The sequence below is a fragment of the Esox lucius genome, chromosome 20, assembly GCF_011004845.1.
Source record: "Esox lucius isolate fEsoLuc1 chromosome 20, fEsoLuc1.pri, whole genome shotgun sequence".
NCBI lineage: Eukaryota > Metazoa > Chordata > Actinopteri > Esociformes > Esocidae > Esox > Esox lucius.
This window is the reverse complement of record NC_047588.1, coordinates 27,957,853-27,976,582: the sequence shown is the minus strand read 5'-3', so window position 1 is coordinate 27,976,582 and position 18,730 is coordinate 27,957,853. Positions and strand designations below refer to the sequence as shown.

Genomic DNA, 18,730 nt, shown 5'->3' with positions numbered 1-18,730 from the left:
CACAAAATTATATTTTCTAGATAATTCCAGAATATTCTGCAATCTTATTTCCAAAAAAGTTAGGATTCTTTGTAAAATGAGAAAAACAGAATGCAATGATGTGCAAATCATTTAAACTCTATATTCAATAAAAATTCTTGAAGAAGAAAATTGTGTGTCCTGTGACGTCGCCCGGCATGGCGCAGCCGGGGCCCCACCCTGGAGCCAGGCCCGGGGTTGGGGCTCGTTCGCGAGCGCCTGGTGGCCGGGCCTTTCCCCATGGGGCCCGGCCGGGCCAAGCCCGAACGAGCGACATGGGGCCGCCCTCCCGTGGGCTCACCACCCACAGGAGGGACCATAAGGGGCCGGTGCAGAGAGGATCGGGCGGCAGTCGAAGGCGGGGGCCTAGACAACCCGATCCCCGGACACGGAAACTAGCTCTAGGGACGTGGAATGTCACCTCGCTGGCGGGGAAGGAGCCTGAGATGGTGCGTGAGGTTGAGAGGTTCCGACTAGAGGTAGTCGGGATCACCTCTACGCACGGCTTGGGCACTGGAACCACACTGCTTGAGAGAGGATGGACTCTTCACCACTCTGGAGTTGCCCATGGTGAGAGGCGGCGGGCTGGTGTGGGTTTGCTTATAGCTCCCCAGCTCTGCCGCCATGTGTTGGAGTTTATCCCGGTGAATGAGAGGGTCGTTTCCCTGCGCCTACGGGTCGGGGATAGGTCTCTCACTGTTGTTTGTGCCTACGGGCCGAACGGCAGTGCAGAGTACCCGACCTTCTTGGAGTCTCTGGGAGGGGTGCTGGAAAGTGCTCCGGCTGGGGACTCTATCGTTCTACTGGGGGACTTCAACGCCCACGTGGGCAACGACAGTGACACCTGGAGGGGCGTGATTGGGAGGAACGGCCCCCCTGATCTGAACCCGAGGGGTGTTCAGTTATTGGACTTCTGTGCTAGTCACAGTTTGTCCATAATGAACACCATGTTCAAGCATAAGGGTGTCCATCAGTGCACGTGGCACCAGGACACCCTAGGCCGCAGGTCGATGATCGACTTTGTTGTCGTTTCATCTGACCTGCGGCCATATGTCTTGGACACTCGGGTGAAGAGAGGGGCGGAGCTGTCAACTGATCACCACCTGGTTGTGAGTTGGATCCGATGGCGGGGGAGGAAGCTGGACAGACTCGGCAGGCCCAAGCGTACTGTAAGGGTCTGCTGGGAACGTCTGGCCGAGTCTCCTGTCAGAGAGATCTTTAACTCCCACCTCCGGCAGAGCTTTGACTGGATCCCGAGGGAGGTTGGAGATATTGAGTCCGAGTGGACCATGTTCTCCACCGCCATTGTTGAAGCGGCCGCTCGGAGCTGTGGCCGTAAGGTCTCCGGTGCCTGTCGAGGCGGCAATCCCCGAACCCGGTGGTGGACACCGGAAGTAAGGGATGCTGTCAAGCTGAAGAAGGAGTCCTATCAGGCCTGGTTGGCTTGTGGGACTCCAGAGGCAGCTGACGGGTACCGACAGGCCAAGCGGACTGCAGCCCGGGTGGTTGTGGAGGCAAAAACTCGGGCCTGGGAGGAGTTCGGTGAGGCCATGGAGAAGGTCTATCGGCTGGCCTCGAAGAGATTCTGGCAAACCATCCGGCGCCTCAGGAGAGGGAAACAGTGCCCTACCAACGCTGTTTACAGTAGAGGTGGGCAGCTGTTGACCTCAACTGGGGATGTCGTCGGGCGGTGGAAGGAGTACTTCGAGGATCTCCTCAATCCCGCCGTCACGTCTTCCATTGAGGAAGCAGAGGATGAAGGCTCAGAGGTGGACTCGTCCATCACCCGGGCTGAAGTCACCGAGGTGGTTAAGAAACTCCTCGGTGGCAAGGCACCGGGGGTGGATGAGATCCGCCCTGAGTACCTCAAGTCTCTGGATGTTGTGGGGCTGTCTTGGCTGACACGCCTGTGCAACATCGCGTGGCAGTCGGGGACAGTGCCTCTGGGATGGCAGACCGGGGTGGTGGTCCCTCTTTATAAGAAGGGGGACCGGAGGGTGTGTTCCAACTATAGGGGGATCACACTTCTCAGCCTCCCCGGGAAAGTCTATGCCAGGGTTCTGGAGAGGAGAATACGGCCGATAGTAGAACCTCGGATTCAGGAGGAACAGTGTGGTTTTCGTCCAGGCCGTGGAACACTGGACCAGCTCTATACCCTCTACAGGGTGATGGAGGGTTCATGGGAGTTTGCCCAACCAGTCCACATGTGTTTTGTGGATTTGGAGAAGGCATTCGACTGTGTCCCTCGCGGCATCCTGTGGAGAGTGCTTCGGGAATATGGGGTCCTGGGTCCTTTGCTAAGGGCTGTCAGGTCCCTGTACGACCGAAGCAGGAGCTTGGTCCGCATTGCCGGCAGTAAGTCAGACTTGTTCCCTGTGCATGTTGGACTCCGGCAGGGCTGCCCTTTGTCACCGGTTCTGTTCGTAATTTTTATGGACAGAATTTCTAGGCGCAGCCAGGGGCCGGAGGGTGTCAGGTTTGGGGACCACATGATTTCGTCTCTGCTCTTTGCGGATGATGTTGTCGTGTTGGCCCCTTCAAGCCAAGACCTTCAGCATGCACTTGGACGGTTTGCAGCCGAGTGTGAAGCGGTGGGGATGAAAATCAGTACCTCCAAATCCGAGGCCATGGTCCTCAGTCGGAAAAGGGTGGCTTGCCCACTTAAGGTTGGTGGAGAGTGCCTGCCTCAAGTGGAGGAGTTTAAGTATCTAGGGGTCCTGTTCACGAGTGAGGGAAGGATGGAACGGGAGATTGACAGACGGATCGGTGCAGCTTCTGCAGTAATGCGGTCGATGTATCGGTCTGTCGTGGTGAAGAAAGAGCTGAGCCGCAAGGCGAAGCTCTCGATTTACCGGTCAATCTACGTTCCTACTCTCACCTATGGTCATGAGCTTTGGGTCATGACCGAAAGGACAAGATCCCGGATACAGGCGGCCGAAATGAGCTTTCTCCGCAGGGTGGCTGGGCGATCCCTTAGAGATAGGGTGAGAAGCTCGGTCACCCGGGAGGAGCTCAGAGTAGAGCCGCTGCTCCTCCACATCGAGAGGGGTCAGCTGAGGTGGCTTGGGCATCTGTTTCGGATGCCTCCGGAACGCCTTCCTGGGAAGGTGTTCTGGCCCCGTCCCACCGGGAAGAGACCCCGGGGAAGACCTAGGACACGCTGGAGGGACTATGTCTCCCGGCTGGCCTGGGAACGCCTCGGTGTCCCCCCGGAAGAGCTGGAGGAAGTGTCTGGGGAGAGGGAAGTCTGGGCATCCCTGCTTAGACTGCTGCCCCCGCGACCCGGCCCCGGATAAGCGGAAGATGATGTCCATGTCCATGTCCATTCAATAAAAATGGTATAAAGACAACATTTCAAATGTTGAAACTGAAAAATGTTATTGTTTCTTGAAAATGATATGCCCACTTTGAATTTGATGCCAGCAACAAGTTTCAAAAAGACTGGAAAAGTTGTGTAAAACATAAAAACAAAAAAACAGATGGAACATCTCACAACTAATTATGTTAATTAGCCACAGGTCAGTAACAGGATTGGGTATAAAAAGATCATCCCAGAGAGGATGAATCTTTCAGAAGTAAAGATGGGAGGGGTTCACCACTCTGAAAGACTGCAAAGGCAAATAGTGCAACAATTTAAGGGGAACGTTTCTCAATGTAAAATTGCAGGTTGGGGATCATATCATCTACAGTACATTAAATACTTAAAAGATTTTGAGAATCTGAAGAAATCTCTGTACGCAATTGTCAACACCAAAACCAATATTGGATGGCCGTGATCTTCGGGCCCTCAGGCAGCACTGCATTTAAAACAGATTTGATTCTGCAGTGGAAATCACTGCCTGGGCTCAGAAACATTTCAGAAAACCAATGTCTATGAACACAGTATGTCACTGCATCCACAAATGCAAGTTAAAACTCTACTGTGAAAAGAAAACCATATATAAACAAGATCCAGAAATGTTGCAGTATTCTCTGGGCCCAAGCTTATTTAAGAGGGACTGAGGTGAAGTGAAAAACACAAAGATTCAAATAATTTTTTTAAATAATTTTTGGGAATTGTGGATGCCGCATCTTCCAGGATGAAGAGAAGAGGGACCATCCGGCTTGTTATCAGCACACAGTTCAAAAGCCAGCATCCGTGATGGCAAGAGTGACTTTGTGAAGGCACATTAAATCTGAACTATTTATACAGGTTTTGGAGCAACATATGCTGCCATCCAGACAACGTCTGAGCGCATTACTGGCCTGCTCGCATTGAAAACATTTGGCACGTTTTGAAATGACAAATACAACAAAAGAGACCCCGAACTGTTGAGCAGCTAAAATCCTATAGCAAGAACGGAAAACCTTTCACTTTCAAAACTACAGCAGTTGGTCTCCTCAGTTCCCAAATGCTTGCAGAGTATTGTTAAAAGTGTTGATGCAACACAACTTTTTTTAAACATGTTACTGGCATCAAATTCAAGCTGGTCATGTATTCTTCTTAACACAAAATGTCTCAGTTTCAACATTTGAGATGTTATTTTTAATTAAATATAGGGATAAATGATTTGCACATCATTGCATTCTGTTTTTATTTGCATTTTATGCAGCATCACAACTTATTTGGAAACAGGGTGGTATATTCTGTAGTAATTTATCATACAAAGTGATCCAATAAATCGTGGACATCTAAAGAAGCGCACATTTTTATTGTCTGTGAATTGGAATGCAATGTTTGTTTGTGTTGAATGCAATGTTTCTCTGATCATTAGATAAGACTGTAATTCATCAACTGTGTGTAAATTGTGTGTTTATGTCACTGGGATATGAAAATTAGGCCAAAGTAAGGACTTAAAGCCCAGTAGAAAGGCAGTCCTTGCTGAAATCAGTCAACTGGCTACAGGCCTACAGTAACCTCTACTTTGTTTGGGAGCATCATTTTGAACATAAAGCCTTAAAATATTCAAATGTGTCTAAAGTAATTTAAGAACATTTGTACTTTGAAATTCATCCATACAAACCTTGTAACTTGATTTTATTATTGAATTTTCATAGAACAATAAATCAGAGTCCACAGCACAGCAGGTAAGACATCTGAATGACCAAAGACCTTAAAGAAAACAAAAAGAGGTAATGGTGGACCAAGCAACAACAAACAATGCAGGTGCATTCATTCTACATAAGAACAATGGGGTTGACATGAATGCAATTTGAAGCATTATAAAGAGAAGACCCAAAAGGAAATCACAGAGATCCTTTGGAGTGACTTCAGTGGACCCTCAGAAAGGTGCGGTGCGACCTCCCCACTCTAGAACATGGCACTATGGCTAGATTCAACAACACAATTAGGACCACAGATATCAACGGTCTAGATTTGTAATTTCATGCAGAAGCTTTAAAACAATTAACAAAATCAAGGGAGAAATTAATTACAGTTGATATTACTTTACACTTTAATTGCTTTTTTTGGTGATGCTATCATTCACTCACAGTCATCTACATCATAACATAGAACATGGTTCTATGGTAAATAGCACCTTATTAAGGAGTTAAGGGATGTTATTATTATAATTTTTTTACTTATACCAGGGAGGGTGGAATTTGCAAAGGCATGTAGATCACTGTGGAGGGAGAACAGGAGAATAAACTACATAACAATGAACATTTAAAACAATGGAACAGGGCTCCATGGAGTCTTTAAAGACTAATTACATTTTGTATCGAAATGTGCTGGAGTGACTCCTTTTCACCCCTTTTATCAGAAACTAAGACCCAAATATAGATCAGTTATTATTTCAATAACAAATATATATATTTGTTTATATATATTTTTTTTTTATCTATACATTCTCAAATATCAGTACCTATCAGGTTTTAGACTAATCTAGCAATAGTAAACTGCGGAGTACATGTTCAAATGATTTGGACCCGTCTGAAAACGAGATGGTGCATTTCTAGCCATTTCTTCCTGCAACAAAATCTAATAAATAATTTAAAAAATAATAATCTAACTCTCCCCAAAAATCTTTGTGCCACTCACATTCTTCCAACCAATTATACCTGTATGTACACATGGTTTGTAACTAAATATCTCCATGACAAATGTTACTAGGTTACAACAATAAAAAAAGGTATCCAGTTAAAAATCTAATGAGGTCTCATGTCCATGGAAATCCTAACACACAAATCTACTGTGACTCCAAATCAAACCTAGTAGGGTGTCAGCTGTCAGTTTAGGAGTAGACAGGGGAAACATCAATGGACCTGTCTAATCCCAACTAAACTGACCATACAGGTCTATGGCAGACAGTGCATAGTGAGAAATATAGTTCAATAGTAAAGCAATCCTCCCCATACATCCGCAAATCCCCAAGAATCAATCCATTATCAATCAGTCTTCTTTCCCACATCCTCTTGCTTCACATCATCAACTTTCCCCTCCTTCTTATCCTGCCTCCTTCCTCCTTTCATCAGCCTCCCCAGCAGTATACAGGCCACAGCAATCACGTGGATGATGAAGTAGATTGAGGTCCAGTAGTTGATGGTGTCGCTGGCCTTCAGCAAGACAAAGCCCATACACATGTAGTCAAAGGCCCTCATCTTGAGGAACCAGTGGACCCAATCGAAGGCACTCTGGCCTTGGGGCCCCAGTTTGGCCCTGACTGACGTCTCCATGGCCGACTCGGCCGCTATACAAAGTGGGATGGTGAGGAAGGACAGGTAGTAGCCAGCATGAAGGCCGTGCCAATAGGCACTGATGAACATGGTCCATCCAGCCCTGACAAACGGAGTAGAGAAACACAAGCGTCGAAACACAGTCAGCGTACATCTTACAAACAAAACGGTTGTTAAATGTGCTATGAGTTTCTTTAAAACACAATGGACATGCTTTCTCTAGAACCAAAGAACCTGCGAATGGCCCTTACTTTAGTGCGTAGGCCTTGAAAGGTGAGTTGGGGTAGATGTAGTGATGCAGCCACCACTGCACAGTCATGTTCCAGTAGCGCATTGCATGGCGGACCTTCACAGAGAAGTCAGTGTTGTATGGATCAATGTTCTGGATGGTTTTAAAGTCGTACACAACTGGACTGTTCGGGTCGGGGCTGGAGAGAGAATGATCAAAACCAAGATTAAACAAATAATTCTGAATGAAAAGTACTTGATGTTTTCATCAATTGGATTGAATAACTTGTGTGAGATGTACCTATAGATGACAGTTGGGCCCCCTCCCGGCTTGGATAGCGCCCCCTCTGGGTAGCAGCCCAGTCCTGCACTGATACAGCCAGCCTCTGCCCCACACCATGCAGCATAGAACCGCATTCGGAACACAAAGAACACCACTGTCATGTAGAACAACCTGTAAAAAAAAAATAATGAGCTCATGAGCTCATCAATGCATAACCGCCACTGAAAGGAAACATTAAATATTAATAATAATTATTCATTCATCTTCTAATTGAAATCCCATAGCTCTCTGCTGATCGATGGTGATGAATTTATTCACAACTCCATTATGCCAATGGAAAATAAATTCAATAATAAAACCTTTTTTGAAAATATAGTATATCTTTTTTTGAGTATATTTTTGTTGATTTTGCAACCTGAAGAAGTAGTGATGGTCCAGGAAGTCTTCGGTGCGGACATATGCCAGTGGGAAGTAGGAGTTGGCGGTCAGGAACAGAGCTCCATAGACCGGCACCAATCTGAGCCTCATCAGACAGGGCACCCAGCCAGGCAGGTCCAGGGGGCTGGGCTGCCTCAGCCAATCCACATAGGTTTGGAACCGGAAGAACGGACCTTTAGGGAGACGCAAGGATAAAATGAAGGGATGACGAGAACATAGAGGGAGAGGTAGTACAAAAGACAAAAGGGGTTGATTGCAAGGAAGAGCAGTGTTAATGGGCGATGGGCAATAAGGAGGAACAAAAAAAAGAACAGTGTTACAGGAAGGTTTTGTTGTAAAAAAAAAAACATAGGCAGACTTACACAATATTGAACTAGTTGTAGATAGAAAAATAGAAAGAGACAAGAGTTAAAATGGGTGCAAAAGCGCTTTAATGGCAAATCATACAAAATCCATGATCCATTACATAAAGTAATTCACATACATGGGTGAATAATATTAATGGATGATAAAACAAACTAGGGAACTATGCTAGACAACCATACCTGTCATTATACCCACATAGCAGTAGCTATAGGCTACAATTTCATAGAGGGAGGGCTCTTGAGACAGTCCCCCAACCACAGGGGACTTAGAAAATGAGCTCACATCCTTTTTCTTCTCCAGATGAAAATTCTGCACCTCATTTGCCAGACTGACCATCTGAAAAAAAAAACATGAATGGATTTGTTACTGTAAAGGTCATGATTTATAATACCATTAAATATCAGTGTCTGTTTCTGTAGATATACCTTCAGAGTGAGGAGTAGCTGAATGGCGTTGGCAAAAGGTGTTGGCGCTGGCAGACCAAACCATGTGACCAGTCTGAAGAACAGAAGGTAGAGGAAGGTCCAACCCAGAGAGAGAGCTGAAGCACACCTGACAAAGGTAAACAAGGCAGAGGATGATAAAGACAAAGAATGAACACAAGTATTTAACAGTTTCTGCTGATATTTCCTTTTTATATGTGAATAATGTCTCTGACCTCCAGTTGCTCTTAATGATAACCCATGTTCCCAGTACTGTCACCAGAGAGTGGAGAGCATGAACCTGACAGGTCGCTATGGTGATGGAGAGGCCCAAAAGCAATGCTGCCCCCTGCTTCACTGGAGGACCTACAGCAACAATAAAATCACAATCAACATTAAGGCCTATGATTCTCCGTAATAACCACTTAGGGGGTTGGGTTGTTGTCAGTGACCTGCTGGAAAATCTTCAGGTTTGTCAAAACAATTTGGAATCCCAAATTGACTTCTACCTCTTCTAAGCTTTGTCAACATGCGACATTGAAGGGTGCAAAGTACTTAGGGATTAGGGTTTGATTTGGTATTCAAAGGAATACACTTTTGTTCCATCAAAGTTCTGTTGTCCATGTTGTGTTTGGGAATAAAATATGGAGAAGTTAAAAATTACAGTAATAGGCTTTCCCACAAAATGTAGGATTTTACCCTTTTTATGTACATGTTCACTACATGAAATACATTTGTTTTCTCTAGGTAATTGTTTTCTCTGTCCCCCAACAAACACAGATTAAATACCGAAATTAAATGTAAACCAACTGTATTAATTTCATTCCATCTTATCTTTCAATTACAACATGGGCTAGAATGGTTGTGAACACCAATAAGTAGAAGGGAAAGTTGGGACTTTGTAATGTTCACTGACACTGCAAACAGTTCATTTAATATGACAAAAAGCAAGTATGTGTCAATTTATTTGGCATGGAATGTCTGGTCTAGTATGTGTTAGAGGAAGTGTTGAGCTTTTCAGTGTTGATCTATTGTAGGACCTACCATAGGTTAGATTTTGACGGCCTAGGTAAAATACTCACTCAGGTACCGGAAGAGAAACCCGATGGGGATGGAGGCACCGAGAATTCCCAAGTAGACCAGCTCATCAGGAGACATCTCTCTGCACATACAATCAATCAATCAAATGTATTTATAAAGCCCTTTTTACAACAGCAGTTGTCACAAAGTGCTTTACAGAGACACCCGGTCTTAAACCCCAAGGAGCAAACAACAATAGTGTTGGATTTCAGTGGCTAGGAAAAACTCCCTAAGAAGGCCGAATTTTAGGAAGAAACCTAGAGAAGACCCAGACTCAGAGGGGTGACCAGTCCTCTTCTGGCTGTGCCGGGTGAGATATTAAGAGTCCAATTAGAATAATAATTAAAAAAAGTTAGAAAGTGCATTCCTCATATCCCCCAGCACAATAATATAGCAGCGTAACACCATGGAACTGAGACAGGGGGTTCCGGTGACACTGTGGCCCTACCTGGGGGAGGCCCCGGACAGGGCCCAACAGGCAGGAAATCAATCCACCCACATTGCCAAGCATCAACCAAAGGGACACCCACCAACCACAACCCCCCTGAATGAGGGCCGAGTATTGCCAGCAGCGTACAGCCCAATTGCATAAGTGCGCAACAGAGAGACAACAACAAGCCAGTGACTCTTCCCCCTAAAGGCATTGGAGGGAGGGCATCCCAGTGGCGACGAGAGCCCACCTGGCAAGACAGCAAGGGTGGACAGTATCAAGCCTACTGGTCACCTTCACGCCCCCGGGCCAGGCTACACCTAATTATAAACCGTGCTGTAGAGATGTGTTTTTAGTAGACACTTGAAAGTTTGCACTGAGTTTGCATTTCTAACCTTAATTGGCAGATCATTCCACAGTAGTGGAGCTCTATGAGAAAAAGCCCTGCCGCCAGCTGTTTGTTTAGAAATTCTAGGTACAATTAAAAGGCCTGCATCTTGCGATCGTAGGTTACGTGTAGGTATGTATGGCTGGATCATTTCAGCAAGGTAAGTAGGAGCAAGTCCATGTATTGATTTATAGGTTAAGAGTAAAACCTTAAAATCAGCCCTAACCCTAACAGGCAGCCAGTGTAAGGACGCTAGGACAGGAGTAATGTGTTCAAATTTTTTTGTTCTAGTTAGGATTCTAGCAGCCGTGTGCAACACTAATTGAAGTTTATTCATTATTTTGTCTGGATAACCAGAGAGAAGAGCATTGCAGTAATCTAGTCTAAAAGTAACGAAAGCATGGATTAATTTTTCTGCATCAGTTTTTGATCGAAACATTGCAAAAATTAGAAATTTTCTAAGATGTAAATAAGCAACTCTTGAGACATATTTTATATGTTCTTCAAAGGAGAGGTCAGGGTCAAGGGTAACGCCTAGGTTTTTTACAGTTTTTTGGGATACGACCATGCAGCCGTCGAGGTTCACAGTGAGATCTGCTAACAACGCTATTTGTTTCTTGGGTACTAAAACGAGCATTTCTGTTTTCCTTGAGTTTAAGAGCAAGACATTCTCTGTCATCCACTTCCTAATATCTGAAACGCATGCTTCCAAAGTAGCTAATTTAGGTGCTTCTCCATGCTTCATTGAAATATATGTGTCATCAGTGTAACAGTGAAAATTTACATTGTGATTTCGGATTACATCGCCCAGAGGGAGCATATATAGTGAGAACAATAATGGGCCCAGAACCGAGCCTTGAGGAACACCAAAGCATACCTTTGACTTGTCAGAGGATATGCCATCCACACTAACAAACTGATATCTTTCAGATAAATAAGATTTAAACCAGGCTAGAACATGTCCACGTAGCCCAATATGGGTTTCCAGTCTCTCTAAGAGAAGGGTCAATAGTGTCAAAAGCAGCACTAAGATCAAGAAGCAACAGGACGGATGCAGAACCTTTGTCCGAGGCCATTAGAAGGTCATTTGTTACCTTCACGAGTGCAGTCTCAGTACTATGATGGGATCTGAAACCGGACTGGAGTATTTCATAAATGTTATTTCTCCTTAGGAAGGCATTCAGTTGTTGGATTTTTGAGAGGAATGGGAGGTTTGATATTGGCCTATAATTGTTTAATATGTCGGGATCCAGATTCAATTTTTTTTAGAAGAGGCTTAATTTGCGCTATTTTTAGTGAGTTTGGTACACATCCGGAGGAAAGGGAGCAATTTATTATGTTCAGCATTGGCTGACCTAGCACAGGAAATAGCTCCTTAAGTAATTTTTTTGGAATCGGGTCTAGCTGAGAGTTTGTGGGTTTAGAACTCATTATAAATTTAGTAAATGTGTCGAGCGATACGGTATCACACAGACAGTTGCGATCTTCACTTGAAACTAGCTAGGTTAAATGCCTGTGTAGCACAACGCATAAACTGAGATAATTCGTCAATAGCTAAGCCACTCTGTGGGTTAACCAAGAACTTCACAATGGCTGAGTATCCCTGCCCAGAGATTAGCAAACATCAACCAACGGTTGGGTGCCACATCCTGGTCAGACTAACAGTTAAAATACCTAACCAGGCACTGTGGGATCTGTTAAGGGTCAAAAACATCTGAGCAGTGGAACAGGGCCATGAAGGGGATTTCCTTTTCATCAGTGACTGTTATATTGTGAAAGATAAGCATTAAAGGAGAATTCCATTGAAGATGGTTCTATACCATGAAAGAAGTAGGAGTTGTATAATATTACTGCCAATTGTTAATCAACAACTGGACCTCCTTCAATTGGCCTACATGGCCAGGAGGGGCACAGAGGATACCTCCTCCAGCGCCTGGATTCCCCCGGGCATCTTCTTCTGCACAGTTTCCTCAGTGGCAGATGGCAGGCCTTTCGGATAGGCACAACAACATGGCCTGCACTCGCCATCAACACCGGAGCACCGCAGGGTTGTGTTCCGACGCCGTTTCTTTATACACTGTACATCGATGACTGCACCGGCCTCTGATCTTCAAACGCTCTGACCACACTGACATTCTTGCTCTTCTCAAAGAGAGTCCGGAACAGAGTGGTTATCACGACACTGTTGCACACTTCACCCAGCGGCGTGAGTGTAACCACCTTCCTCTTAACGTCAGGAAACCCAGTCACTCCAGCACCCCATCCTCATCAATAACAAGACAGTGGAAGTGTTGACAGCTTCAAATATCTCGGACTCACACTGGACAATAAACTCAGCTTCGACCGGCATACAAAGGACATTCAAAAAAGGAGCCAGCGAAGCCTATCAGCCATCCGTGAACTCAAAGGACTCTATTTCGCCTCCCATCTCCTCCTACTGTTGCACCAGAGTATTGTTCAACCGATCCTGCTTCTCCCACACCCGACCTCTCAGAGCTCAATTGTAAGGCCATCACACGCATTGCAAGTACAATAGCACATTACATCACAGACCCACTACATCACCACTTGACTCTACTGCCCTCTGGGCTCAAGTACATCTCCCTGAGGTGCAGATGGACTCGTTTGGACAAAAGCCAGGTGTCTCCCTGAGGAGTCCTGCTTTCACCTGTCCTGTCTGTCGTTGTTGTGTGGTGTTTGTGTTGTACTCCATATATTCCTGGCTGTCACTTGGGTAATGATGTGTATGGAGTGTAAAGTTGATTGTGATGTACAGTGCTGTGAAAAAGAACTTCCCTCTGGGAACAATAAAGTCCAATCTAATGAGCCAAGTGAAACTAATCCCCAAGGGACAATTGTACATTTTGTGACATGGTTAAGTGTTAGACAGTTTGGCACTGTGAGTAGCACTGCTCTCTCCCTCGTGGAGAGCAGGAGAGCTACAGTGACATCACATGCAAGTCCCTCAGTGCAGCGCGGTTGGATTTCTACAGATATTTTAACTCTTAAAGTGTTCGGTCTACCAAAATGCCTGCTGTGATTGGACATTGCCTTTTTAAACGTGCACATATTGGAAGTAATCTAAATGCTCCTTATATAATCGAAAATAAATCTATAGATCTAATCTTGCCCAGAAAACCCCAAATGTGATTCCTAGTCTCCAGCAGTATTTGGAAGTGTCAATCTGGAGTACATCTCAGCCTCTGCTGGCCTTCAAGCCCGGGGTTAGGCAACACCATAAAAACAGACCGAGAGACTCTGGTAATTGTGATGGTGGCGCAGGTCTCCTCATTGCTACAGAGAGAGATTTCCTCATTTCCAATTTTGAATTTCTTGCGGTCAGTGTAACTTCTACATTGAGAATAAACACTTTTGTCATCTATCCATCTTTAGTGTCTAGTTTCAACTTCTGACGCTGTGAACCATTTGATCTTCCTCCCCATCCTCTCAGGATCTGCACATTCTTGGACTGTATCCGAACTGGCAGGCCGCGGCTACCTTGAGACATGGAGAGATTTGTGTCTGTTCCAAGGGCTCTCACTACATCTGTCACTGAGGTATCAGTTCCAAACCCACTCCTCTTTATACACCAAGTCACTAGGCTCCGTCATATACTGACATGGGCTCTCCTTTCATTTACTATGCAGATGAATCTAAACTACATTTCTCCTTGCTCTCTTTTGACACCTAGGTTGCGACATGCATTGCTATTTGCCTCCCAGACACATCTGCTTTTATTTCGACACACCACCTCCAGCTCAACAGTCGACAAGACAAAGCTGCTCTTCCGGGGGAAGGCCTGTCTACTCCAGGACGTCTCCAGTGAAAGGTGTCCCCCTCGCAGAGTGCAGCAACATTGGCGTGACCCCTGACCCTTCATAAACATCAAGGCGGTGACTCAATCCTAATCTAGGTCATTTTACGCATTGGACTTCTGAAACTCTCAATTGGTTCCCTGCTTGGGACCATCTAACCCCTGAAACTAATCCAGTCTGCCATAGCCCCACTGTGTTAATCAACCTTTCCAAGCTCTCCCATGTCAACCAGAACCAACTCCAAGCTTCCAATTAAAGCTTGGATCCACTACAAGACCATGGGGCTTTCTATGAATCAGAAAGGGGAATTGCCCACTACCTTTAGGCAGTGTTCAAACCCTACATCCCTACACAGTCTCTTGGCTGTCCCACCCCTACCAGGAGTGCAGCAGCCACTCTACCCAATCAAAGGGTTTCTCTGTCCTTGCACCCCAATGATGCAAGTAGAACAGCAAAGTCCCTGCCCATTTTTTTTGAAAACTTCTGAAACTTTACCTTTTTATATAATATCTCAAATCACTCAAACATAGTTGTGTTAGACCCACCTAGCTATTTTAAGGTGATTGCACTAAGAGTAAGTGCTGCTAAGTCACTAAAATGTAAACAGATCAAAAATAAACATATTGTTAGACATGTTAGAATTTTACTCACTCTCGGTATCTTGTGGGCTGACTGGAGCTACTACATCACATCACGTTTTTTATTATTATTATTAAAAACACTACTGATTTCAGCAACCGAAGAACTACATTTCTAAACAAATGCGTGCAATATTTTAGCTACTGAAATAAAAATGTACTGTGACGTTGGTGCCTAGTCCAGTCCGCCCCGTCTAATTGTCCCTCGACTATTTTAATAACGAGATACAAGATGATTGCTGAGGAAGGTACCTTGTTAGCATTTAACGTTAGTAACCTGTCATTAATTGCCTTGTCAAACGATGTAGGTACAGAAAGGTTTAATATAACTACATGTACTCACATTTAAAAACTGGCTGTCGTGGAAGACATTAAATGTAGTTCAAATCCTCAGTAAGATAAGGATCTCTGCTGTATTGTTGCTTTATCTCACTTCCGTAACATGTTGAAAATCCAGTTTGTTTTTTATAACTCGGTGCGCTGAGCGGGTACAGATTTACTAAGGACCAATTGAATGAGCAGAAATGTTAAAATCGACTCACCCGAGCACCGGCCATGGAAAACAAACTACAACATTTACAAAACCCCGCCCATTTCATTAGAATCTTTGCCAGTACGGTGCATTTCACGGATTCGTTACATAAACTTCGATCAATGGTTTTTACAGTTGCTTAAAGTTCTTAATTTCTGAAAGGTTTGCCCCAGTCTTTGGATCCCAATAAATTGATGTGATTCAAGCTCATGGTGTTGTACTGAAAAGCACCAAAATTCTGTGCTATTCCTTACAGTTATCACTTCAGTATTCAAGGCGTATCAGACAGATCCCCTGAAGTACCGTTATCCCAGGGCCCAGTTTAATGCACCCATTATATTTGAACATAGCCACAATAGTAAGCAATAAATCATTCATGAGTAGCTCTCGAAATAATTTGGCAATACATACGGTTGGAGTTTGACTCCAAAGTCCTAAATCTGTCAAGCATCAATAGCTGGAAGTGTGCCGTTTTTAACCACAAAGCAGCGAGATTCTCACCCTTGTATTACAAACCTGACAATTTTACCACATGTAGCCTGATATCTGCAGACCGAAACCGGCCTTGCCTACGCGCAATCCAACAATGTTAAATCAGCGCAGAACTCCAACCTTGCTAACACAGCTAACTTTCAGAGCGCTCATTGGCAATATAAGGCTAGCACGCTTGTAGTTCCGGTACCGATCTGAGAACTAGGGCTAGTCCATCGACATCAACTGGCACATTTTGTTATACGAATACAGTTCCCATTAGTAGGCTGAAACACTGGCGTGGACGACAAAAGGTTCTCCGAAATCTTATGTTGTGAACTAAGTTTACATTCAATAGGGAATTCCGAGTTCTGATCTGCTTCAACATTTCCAACACATCCAACCTAGAAATGCCCTTAAGCATACTGAACTAAACATACGTTTTGGAAAGTAATTCAATTATTGAACTAGGTACAACAGTATTTACTTTCCAAGGACCTTCAAGAAAGTGGCAGGACAATGTCTAAACTTGAGCTCTCATAACCATAAGTCATTGATGTTAGAAATACACATGAGCTCTGTTCCTAGTACAAAAAGCGAGAGAAGCACATCTGGTCAGACCAACATTTTATTGAAAACTGAAGGGAACAGGGTGCATCAACACCCCCAGTCAGCCTCCATTTAATCCTCCTCTTCTTCATCAGCTCCTCCAGCTCCACCCTGGCCCTTCTTCGCATTCTTTCTCTTGACACGGCCAGGGCGTCCACCGCCATATGGAGAGCGCAGGGAGAAGTCAATGTGCTTTTGGCTGTCCAGGCGCACCACAAACGAAGGGATGTTCACCACCTGCTTGCGCACACTGGAAGGACAGAGACGGCACTCAATATCCTGAAGGAATCAGCATGTAGACAGGGACAATAGTTTGCTTCCGCAACAGGCCTCATTCACGAGGAATTCTTGACACCACAGGAGGTCTGAAATTTCATATTAATCATTGGCCTGTCTGATGAAGCAAACTTCAAATGTAAAACTAGATTCCTAACAAGTCTAGGAGTAGACACTTCAAACTGCTGGCACGGACCAGCAGGGTCCACATCTGCCTGAGGTGCAATCCCCCATACATTACCTGTCAGCCAAATAGCGCTGTCAGACCCATTTTGATTGGCTCGGGGCAGTCTTATAGACAAGGTATACAGTCTTTCTGCATTGACCTTGCTGAACCTTTTTGCCCCACTTGCTTGGGAGGATTGGCTCTGGGCAGTCTTGACAAGGTATACGGTTTATAACCGAATTGACCTTTTTGACATGTTAAACCACACAGAGCTGAGCGAGTATGGGAGGTCCTCTATGGATTGAGAAAGGCTCATGAGTGTTGCGTAGTTACCTGAAATGGCTATTCATGCAGTACAGGGCAGGTTTATGCATCACAGTAATTGTTTTCTGCCACCCCACAGACTTGTTTAAGACACCACTCATGTGACCAGTAACCATCCACTCACCGGATGTGCCTCTGGCGGATAAGGACACGGGCATGGTGGATGCTCTTGGCAAGGCCCAGTTTGAACACTTGGGTCTGCAGCCTCCTCTCCAAGAAATCCTCCACCTTCAGGCCCAGGATGTAATCGAGCTTCATCTTGCCCTCATCCAATACCCCAATCCTCACCAGACGTCTGAGTAGGGCGTTACCTAGGGGACAGGAAACAGCGATGTTTGCACCAATTTCTTTTTATCTGCAAGACAGTACCACAACTGTATATACCCTTATCAAAAACCAGTAGAGAAGGTAAAACAAGACTCTGTAGTACAGATCTTGTTGGGATAGATTTAAATATCCTTGACTTCGGGCATTGGGAAATCTGACTATTGGCCTCATTCACGAGGAATTCTTGACACCACAGATAAATCTGAAGATAATAATTTAATCATTGGCCAGTGCTATTAAAAGCCATAAAGAACAATCCATTACATACCTTCAAAGAGACGCTTAGGATCCTTCTCGTCCAGTGTGAGCAGCTCTCGGGCTGCCTTGCGGATCTTAGCCAGGGTGAATTTCACCCTCCACACCTCACGTTTGTTTCTCAGACCATACTCGCCTGAGACAAAAATTAATTTAGTGACTAAAACATTTCACGCGTGTTTCTAGTAAGTAGTAATTGCATTCCGAGTAGTACATACCAATAAGTTTAAGCTCCTGGTCGAGACGGGATTTCTCGAAGGGGCGGCGGGGAGTAACATATGTCTTGCGACAAACCCAGCTCCTGGCAACGGGCATGGCGAATCAAAGTGCCTGACAAAAATAAATGTTCAGGTTCCACATGATACCCTTTTCAACAAACAATTTCACATTGATTATAAACAAGACCGATATTACAATCAAAAGTTTGGGAAGCAAGATTATCTTGGGACAGGGCGAGTTTACGATGCCTGGCGAGGTAGCGTTCAAGTCAGTATTGAGAAAATATTAGCTAGTTAGCAAACAACGTACATTCATAATTCAACAAAAAGGGATAATTCAGTTAACATATCTTAGTCTATGTTTTTCCTTAACAGAAAGCTTTCCACAAACATTTAAATATGCAAGAAAAGTATTTTAGGCCTCAACGGCGACATGCCACTAACTAGCTACTGTAGCCACAGCGTGCTAACCACGTTGTTTTCTACGCATACTACTGATTAATTTGGAAAAATATCTAAATTCTAACTTGTTTCTAAACTATATAGCCAAACGCACTGCATTCCCTAAGACGCATTTTGGGTTTTATCAGTAACTCTTCGAAGAGAAATTCCGGGAAAAAAGGCTCAGGCCGTTTCTTACCTGTATTCTCCAGGCTACTGCAGTAAAGAGGAAGTCCAATTTCAGTTTCCGTGTATTTATAAGGATTACACGAACTACATTTCCCATATATTTGTGACAACACCCAGCAGTTTGTAACGCCTCCCCCTCTCGGTCAACTTTAAAAGTAC

At 44.7% G+C, this 18,730-nt stretch overlaps 2 protein-coding genes across 3 annotated transcripts; both read right to left on the bottom strand.

Moving 5' to 3' along the window:
• Positions 1–5,018: 5,018 nt before the first annotated feature.
• Positions 5,019–15,288, bottom strand: mboat7 (membrane bound O-acyltransferase domain containing 7). The gene is made up of 9 exons (XM_010884862.5): positions 15,107–15,288; positions 9,495–9,574; positions 8,649–8,778; positions 8,416–8,542; positions 8,170–8,326; positions 7,602–7,797; positions 7,205–7,357; positions 6,927–7,103; positions 5,019–6,778 (listed from the first exon to the last, which is right to left on the bottom strand). Exons 2-9 carry the CDS (start codon positions 9,568–9,570, stop codon positions 6,388–6,390), a joined length of 1,407 nt encoding a protein of 468 aa, XP_010883164.1. The 5' UTR covers positions 9,571–9,574; positions 15,107–15,288; the 3' UTR covers positions 5,019–6,387.
• Positions 15,289–16,381: 1,093 nt separating this feature from the next.
• rps9 (ribosomal protein S9) lies at positions 16,382–18,667 on the bottom strand. 2 transcript variants are annotated; one of them, XR_002195666.1, is made up of 6 exons: positions 18,582–18,667; positions 17,942–18,053; positions 17,737–17,859; positions 17,266–17,452; positions 16,893–17,111; positions 16,574–16,625 (listed from the first exon to the last, which is right to left on the bottom strand). XR_002195666.1 is itself a non-coding variant. In NM_001303936.1 (5 exon segments), coding segments are annotated over 4 exon segments (585 nt in total). In that variant the 5' UTR covers positions 18,039–18,053; positions 18,582–18,611; the 3' UTR covers positions 16,382–16,447.
• Positions 18,668–18,730: the final 63 nt, after the last annotated feature.